This window comes from Cicer arietinum, chromosome 2 (assembly GCF_000331145.2).
Source record: "Cicer arietinum cultivar CDC Frontier isolate Library 1 chromosome 2, Cicar.CDCFrontier_v2.0, whole genome shotgun sequence".
NCBI classification, from domain to species: Eukaryota; Viridiplantae; Streptophyta; class Magnoliopsida; order Fabales; family Fabaceae; genus Cicer; species Cicer arietinum.
The window spans coordinates 46,406,434-46,414,603 of NC_021161.2; the positions used below are offsets into that span (position 1 = coordinate 46,406,434).

The 8,170-nt window shown below is 25.4% G+C and overlaps 1 protein-coding gene across 1 annotated transcript; it reads right to left on the minus strand.

Annotated features, from left to right (window-relative positions):
- Window positions 1–311: 311 nt before the first annotated feature.
- Window positions 312–4,251, minus strand: LOC101509890 (gamma-glutamyl peptidase 5-like). The gene is made up of 4 exons (XM_004490953.3): window positions 3,766–4,251; window positions 1,950–2,099; window positions 1,514–1,681; window positions 312–537 (listed from the first exon to the last, which is right to left on the minus strand). Exons 1-4 carry the CDS (start codon window positions 4,072–4,074, stop codon window positions 436–438), a joined length of 729 nt encoding a protein of 242 aa, XP_004491010.1. The 5' UTR covers window positions 4,075–4,251; the 3' UTR covers window positions 312–435.
- Window positions 4,252–8,170: the final 3,919 nt, after the last annotated feature.

The window sequence follows — 8,170 nt, forward strand, 5'->3', positions numbered from 1 at the left end:
ATAAACCCATCCATTATTACCTTACCTTTCAAACAAATATAGAATGACTACTGAGTGATTGCCTAATTGAACGACTACTGAATATGGAACGACTATCGAATATATAATCGCTACCATTATAGAATAACTACTGAATGATTGTCTAATTGAACGAATACCGAATATGGAACGACTATTAAGTGATTGCCTAATTGATAGAATTTAAAATAGAAAATAATATTATTATTAAATGATAATAAAAAATAACATTAATAAATAATAAAATATATATAGATCGGCCCGTCAGACTTAATATAGGCATCCGACGGACGGTCTAACCTATTCTCATCCATACTTTTAATTCTAAGCTACATCAATCTCAGTGCAAACACTTATATCGTCCTACTAACTTTCATTAAACACTTAGATAAATTTTCACTCTTCAATCTATTCCATTCAAAATCCATTCTTGAGAAAGTTGATGCAGAGTCTTTTCCAGACATTTGTATCTGGCTGTAGCACAACAGCCTTCTCCCTTGCTCCTATAGCAAAAGCTTCCTGATATATATTCAAAACATTCATCACTCTAATAAAATCAATTCAACAGATAATTGAAATAATTTTACATTTGAATGGATACAAATTATAAATATATATCTAAATAAATATTTTCATAATCATTTTGATTCTCAAATTTGTTTTTAGTTAGTTAATTTAGTTATAAAATGTGTTTTTTATTAATTAATTTAGTTTATAAAATTATTAATAAATGTTTAATTGTATTTTGTGTCCTTCTATTTTTACCAATTCACATAATTGATCATCTATTTTAAAAGTCAGTAATTTGTGTCCCTCATAATGATTTTTTAACTAAAAAATTATAGTTTGAAATATTTTAAATGATATGACACATGATTACATGATATATAACCATGTAGATGCAATAATTATTCATATGTCAACAATAATTAGAAGATTTTATTGCAATTTAATGAGTGTTAATCACTATTATATGCTATGTTATTTAAAACAAACCACATCGTCATTTTTTTATTAAAAAATAAGAACAAGGGACCAAATCTATGAGATTTAAAAATAGATCAATTTCGTGAATTGGTAAAAATAAATGGATTACAACTGCAATTAAGCCATTAACAAAAGTGTTGCTTTGGAATGTATTTAGAATTTCACCACATTAAAAGACTGAAGTGATAGCGTCACACACATTCAGAATCAAGGGACCAAAACTATGAGATTTAAAAATAAATCAATTTCGTGAATTGGTAAAAATAAATGGACTACAACTGCAATTAAGCCATTAACAAAAATGTTGCTTGGGAATGTATTTAGAATTTCACTACATTAAACGACTAAAGTGATAGCGTCACACACATTCACGATCAAAATGACTTAAAAGAAAATTAATCGATGAACCTATATATAAGAATTATTTTCATCCATCGGACCATTTTTAATTTGTGTCAAACTAATATAGAAAATAGATATCCTCGTTAAGGCAAGAAAATGAACATACCATGATGAAATTTCTCTGGATTAGACGATCAATAAGATTCAAAAGAATGTATCTGGAATATTCAGGATGACCTTGAATTCCCATAATATGATGTCCATACTTAAACATCTCAATTCCAGTCTTATCCGACCAAGCAATCACTTCTGCCTTTTTAGGCAACTCTTGTATCTAATTTGATTAAAATATCATATAAGTAAATTATCAATAATTACTATTATTCTTGTAAAAAACAATTGATTACTACTATTATATATCCTTAAAACAAAATATAAATATAAATGATAATCGATAAGTTAATAAGTTAATGTATATGAATCAAATTTATAATTATATTTATTAATTTTTTGATTACTATTTTTATTTACATTTTATTGCGGTTGAAGTGTTAAGATGTAAAAGAAATTGAGAGCAACCTTTTAGATGTATGTATACACACCTCATCCCTGTGGCATTCGATAATGGAAAGCTTTGTTGGAAGGTTGAGAGAAGGGAAGGAAACATGTGATGACAATGTTATGCTTCTCACACCAATGTCCCAACCAGAAGGAGAGGGAGCCACCTTACCTCCCAATGCACGACCAAGTACCTTATCAAACACCATCCTTAACTATTTAGTATTTTCTTTATAATGTTTTGACAAGGAGAAATTATTATAACGAAACAACACAAGTATTTAATTTATATGTATAGTCATTAAAAATATAAAAGAATAAATTATTATCAGAAATTAAATTAAGAAACAATATAAGATATTTTATCTAATTTTATTATTGAACTAATTTAGAGTTGATATATACTATTCAAAAAGTAATGTCAAATATCAAATCTCGACTAAATGATTAGAAGACTCAAAAGTCCATCATTGTGTCATAACATGTTACTAATTAAAAAATAATAGTAAAAAAATATTTTAAACAAAAAAACATATCAATTGACTAATCTAAAAATATATTTTAAAAACTTTTGAAAACATTGGTACAAAAAAAAGATACTCCAAGAATATTAATGTTACAAGAATTATACTATACGTCCCCACACCTAAATCCTCGCATTAGGCAAGTAGTCAAAACCTTATCCCATATAGGTTACAAGCCCATATCCATATAAAGCAGTTACAACCTAAGCAATAGTAACATATCATATCAATATCATAACCTAAGTGTAATGCACGTGTGAAGTTCACAACAAAGCTAAGTTAGACAATTTTTTTCCAGAAATTGTAATGCTGCAAAGCTAGTAAAAACTAAAACTAAAAACATTCTTCAAAAGGAAAATAATACAAATGACGACAAGTATAGGAAAACTTTATCATTGTTGTCTAATTTCTTCTTGTTTTGGTCAACGCAAATTGAACGTTTTACAAAAAAGTTTGTCAATCTTTAGTAACTTTTTTGTCCACATATATTTTGACAAGTCAGTAAATTAAATGCCCACAACAAGACATGAAACTATGCCCACACTTTTAATGGAATTCCCTTGTAGGCAGCAGTTTAGTATGTCAAATAGTTTATATAAATTAACTAAATTGTAATTTTAGCAAAATATTGTCTGAATATTGAAATCGTCTAATATTTTTATAATATTTTTGTAGGTTTTTTAATCAATTTTAATGAATAATATTATTATTTAATCATTATTTTCTTTTAATTTTAATTTCTTATTTTAAACTAAAAAAATTGAAGATATTATACGATCACAAATGGCAACCTTTCAAAATAATTAAAAAAATATATATAGAAAAACATTTTTAAAGTAACATAAGCTCATCATTTCAAATGGCAATTTATCATATAAGATTGACTTTGCAAATGACTATTTTATACTGTTTTATAAATAGAATAGTCTGATATTTAATTTTCTAAATAAAGTATAGTGATTATTTTATTTTATTTTAAAAAAAAATATTATTTTCAAACAAAATACTCAAGTCACGAACCATTTGTGATTTGCCTATCATTAGCTAATTAGACCACATACACAACCAAATTATCAAAATATAACATAGTTAAAATTGTGTTTAAACTACTATTTGCATATATTACTTATTTAACTAACAAATGACATAACATCAAATCTATAGTTTTCTTTTGTGTGATAAGGTATTAACCCTTGCTCTTTAGTTTTCAAGAAAAATAGTTAGATAATTTGAAGTGTGACAGGAAAATAAAAATGGCTCCAAACAAAATTCAAACTCAAATAACACTACAGGATTAAAACATACTAATTTTACCAATAAATATAAAATTAATTACCTGGTGGCCAAAACAAATGCCTAGAATTTTTGTATGCATGGAGTCCAATTTCTTAATCAAGGTAACAAGGTCACAAATCCATTTGTCATTTCCATAAGCATCACTACAACTACCTGAAATCACAAAGCCATCATAGAGACACAAATCATCATCTTTAGGAAACTCTCCACATGAAACCTTGTACATGTCCCAAGTCTCATTTTCCTCCTCCAACATTTTCATGAATACCCTAAAATACCCTCCGTATATCTTTATCACATGTTCTGAATCTTCTGCACACATCAACACACCAAACCTCTTCCGACCCATTTTTTTCTATTCTAACCTAGTATAATTTCCTATCTTGCTACTCTCTCTCTCTCTAAAATTCTAGACAGAGAAAGTAAAGAAGAAATAAGTAGTAAATTTGCAAGAGTGAACCACAAATTTGGTATTTTTAAAAGGAGCGATTTTAGAACAAATATTATGTTTTTTAGGGAATTAAAAGGTATATTTGGAAACAGGTTATTTTATTTTGATTTTCAATGTTAAATTGGTGTTATTAAAAATGGAGATTGTGTAAAACAATATTAAAAAAAGACGTCATCGTAGAATTTGTTTTAGATCTTATTTAGTGTTGAGGACCCTACTGTGATGATAGATAAATCTTTTATAATAAATCAAATATGTGTATTTTGCATTTTCTAATATTATTTTTTAAAATTTAATATACCACCCATGGCTTATGTCTCATAAGAGAATCCGTTGTAATATCCTGTTTACAAATTTTTTGTTTTTCTTTTTTTTTTTTTTTTGAAAATTCTTGATTAGATTAAGAAATAAGTTTTATTTATTTATTATTGTTTTGTTAATTTATAACTTGATAATATTTCTGAAACTCATACAAGCATTAAATTTTGGCTAAAAGAATTGTCTCGTGACAATTATGTGATATAACACACATTTATCTTATATTGAATCTCCACACACATTTATCTTATATTGAATCTCCAGACACATTTGTTTGTTTGAATTTCATCTTCGGAGAATGAGAAAAATGCTGGTACATATACTAAAATTAGTTGTGAAAACAAGAATTAGTTAGGTATGTCGACATTCCATTTCAAGAATTTTAGCTTTTTCCAAACTCAATTATTAATACTCATTTGAAGTATTTCTATAATGGATAAAAGGTCAAATTATTTGCAGGTACAACTATCATCCTAAATAGCATTTTTCAATTGAAGATTTCTAAAATATAAGTCTATGTGGATTATCACCACTCCAAATATTTTAAAGCGATTTTATTTTTCTTGTAATTTAATATAAAAATTTCTCTTTCAACCAAAGACTCTAAATATTTACTCCAACCATAAAAATTTACTTTTTATAGTTTTATATTAGCTCAATTTTTTTCTTCTAAAATAAGAGCTTGATAAATAAACTTAAATAAAAGTTGAATTGATTGTCAACATTAAAATTTGTATTTTAGTTTAATAATTTTTAATTAAAATTTATTTTTTTGGTCAAACTCTAAATTAAAATATTCTTCTCATAAAAAATAAATGGTTAAAACATAAAAATAAATATAAAAAAATCATGAAATATCACAATTTTAAAAGATGAATTAACAAAACTAACTACCTACAAATTAACAAAAATTGGTCAATATATATATCTACAACTAATAAGGTCATGGTATATTTTCTGATAAATATGTCTTCTATAAAATTAATTTTACAATTTGTATAGACGATGACACGATTTTTTTTTATTGTGATTTCATTTTAATATATAATAAAGCTACATTTTAAGCGGGAAAAAACTAAAAAAAACAAGAGTATAGGACAAGAGTGTGAAGATAACAACTAATAGTAATTATATAAAGGTTAGTAAATGTTTAATTCATAAAAAAATGAAACGTCTATTTTTCATTCTATTCAAACTATCCACCTTATCTTTATACATGTACAGAGAATTCAACCTAACTTTATTATAAAAAATATTTTATTATGAAAGGTATATAAGTCCGATAATATATTATAAAAAATATTTTACTATACACATACACAAAAACCTCAAGTTTTAATTTTCAATTTTTAGCAGAATCATTCTTTATTTGAATTGATATTTTTCAGTCTAGAAAATATCACAAAGATGAGAGAAATATTAATTATAAATTGAGAAATTACGAGATTAAAAGTGAGCACATTGCCCACATGAGAAATATTAGTTATAAATTGAGAAATCATAGGACATTCGTGAACATATTGCTAACATGAATTATTGGTGTGGTAGTATACACACTATTTTCTTTTTCAACTAAAAGATGAAAAATTTTACATGAGTTATTGATGTTGTTGTAGAACATTTGAAATGTATTATTTTATTTTTTTGAAAAATATAGAAAAAATAGATTTGAAAATTATGTTAATTCTACTAAAGAAATTTTCAATAGTTATTAAATAAAATATTAATAATTTATTTATTAATTTTTAAAAAGATCTTATTTAATAGTTTCGCTTTAAACCTCATAATGTGTTAGACCGGCCCTGGACATATATTTTTTAGGTAGAAAAAAATAAAAGTTAGATTTTTTAAAACATCTATGTATTTTGAAAAACTTATATTTAACTTTTTGTGAAAGACAATTGTATTCCAAAAGATAAATATATATCAAATCATTGAAAATTTATAAACACAAATGATATGTAAAACATAAAGTTATGTTTTCCGATAAATATGAGGGTTAGTTATTTATAAGAATAAAAAAGATAAAATGAAATTTTAATTAAAATGTGAGTTTAGGTGTACAAGCTAAAATCTTTAATAAAGAAAGATCTGTTTATAGTAATATACTGTGACAGCAATTTTAAATTTTTCTATAGATTGCCGCTGAGTTGGGCTTTATTTAAAAAAGACCACTTGTTATGTTTTCTTGTTCTTAATAATAATAAGGATTTGTTGGGCTTTAGTTGAATGCCAAATTTTAGGGAGACCAAATTGCCACATAATTTTAAGGGTGGTTTATTCTCTCCCCATAGCTTTTTGAGGAAAGCGAGAGAATATAAGAAACCACCTAATTTTAATGGATGTAAATTAGAGTTAAATTTAACATGCACAAGTGACTTAAGTGATTTATAGTGCACAAATAATTTTAACATTTAGATTTATTTATCATTACATTCAATATTATTATTTTTATTTCTTTTTTATACGATCTAAGATTTTTATCATTAGAACACCTCTAACTGTTGAAATTCTTCTACCGAAATAGAACTTTGCGGGTTTGATATTACTTATTAAAATAATAATAAAAATTTAGAGACTTAGAAAGAAGAATGCTATTATATTTAAAAAAAAAAGAGATGAGTGTTAGCATCCATCTTAATATAATTTAACAACTTCGAGAAATTGAATTATTATTAGGCATCTTTTTATACATCAATCTCCAAAATCTAAGAGACTTAGAAAAAAGAATGCTATTATGTCAAAATAGTTTTGGCCCATAAAATTTGTTTCCTTACAGACTAGAAGAATAGATAAGCTTCTTTAAAGCTTAAAACTCAAGAATTGTTTAATCGACTAGATGACTATCACAATCGAAATTAGACATATAATATTGACAAGCAATGCAACCACTAGAGGGTAATGTAAGAGAATAGGAGAAATTTTTCAATGACCATCCTGAATGAAATAATTTAGAGTGTCATTAAGATGAGATTGCTTGTCCTTACAATGTTAAGGGTAGAAATCAAAGAATCTTCCAACCAAGTGTCAATCCAGAAGTTAATATTATCATATTTTTCAAGTTGCCATTTATTGTTCTCGTATATAGTAGTTAGCTTAACTTTGAGTGAGTCTAAATAGAGGAATCAATGTGTTATCTAATGTGTCCATGTCTTCAAAAGATCTGACATTTAAGAAGAATAACTTCATGCTCACTAGAAGTAATTAAGTCGAAAACAAGTTCAGTAATGACAACATTACTAATATTTGTCAAAGACATAATTCCAAGACCACCTTCTTTAAGAGGAAGACAAATTTTATGTGAAAACTAATTTTTTATGCTAAATATCTCCATACTAGATATAATTTCTAATCAATTTCTCTACATATTTGAAAAGATATGTCAGCCAAAAATATACATGGAAGTTATAAATCTATTTTTATATAGTTTTGAATGATTTATTTAGAAGTAGGTATTTAAAAAATCACCAAAATTTAGATGTTCTAAAACAATTTGTATAGTTCTGTAAGAAAAAACATTTTGTATAGATGTTATTTTAGTAGTAATTAAAAGTATAAGTGACTTCTTGCTCGATTCTCATTTGTTTTATTTAAAAAAATTCTATTTTAAATAATATATTGTAATACAAAATATGTCAAATATAAAATATTGAGAAACAGTTTATCGAGTGAAAGA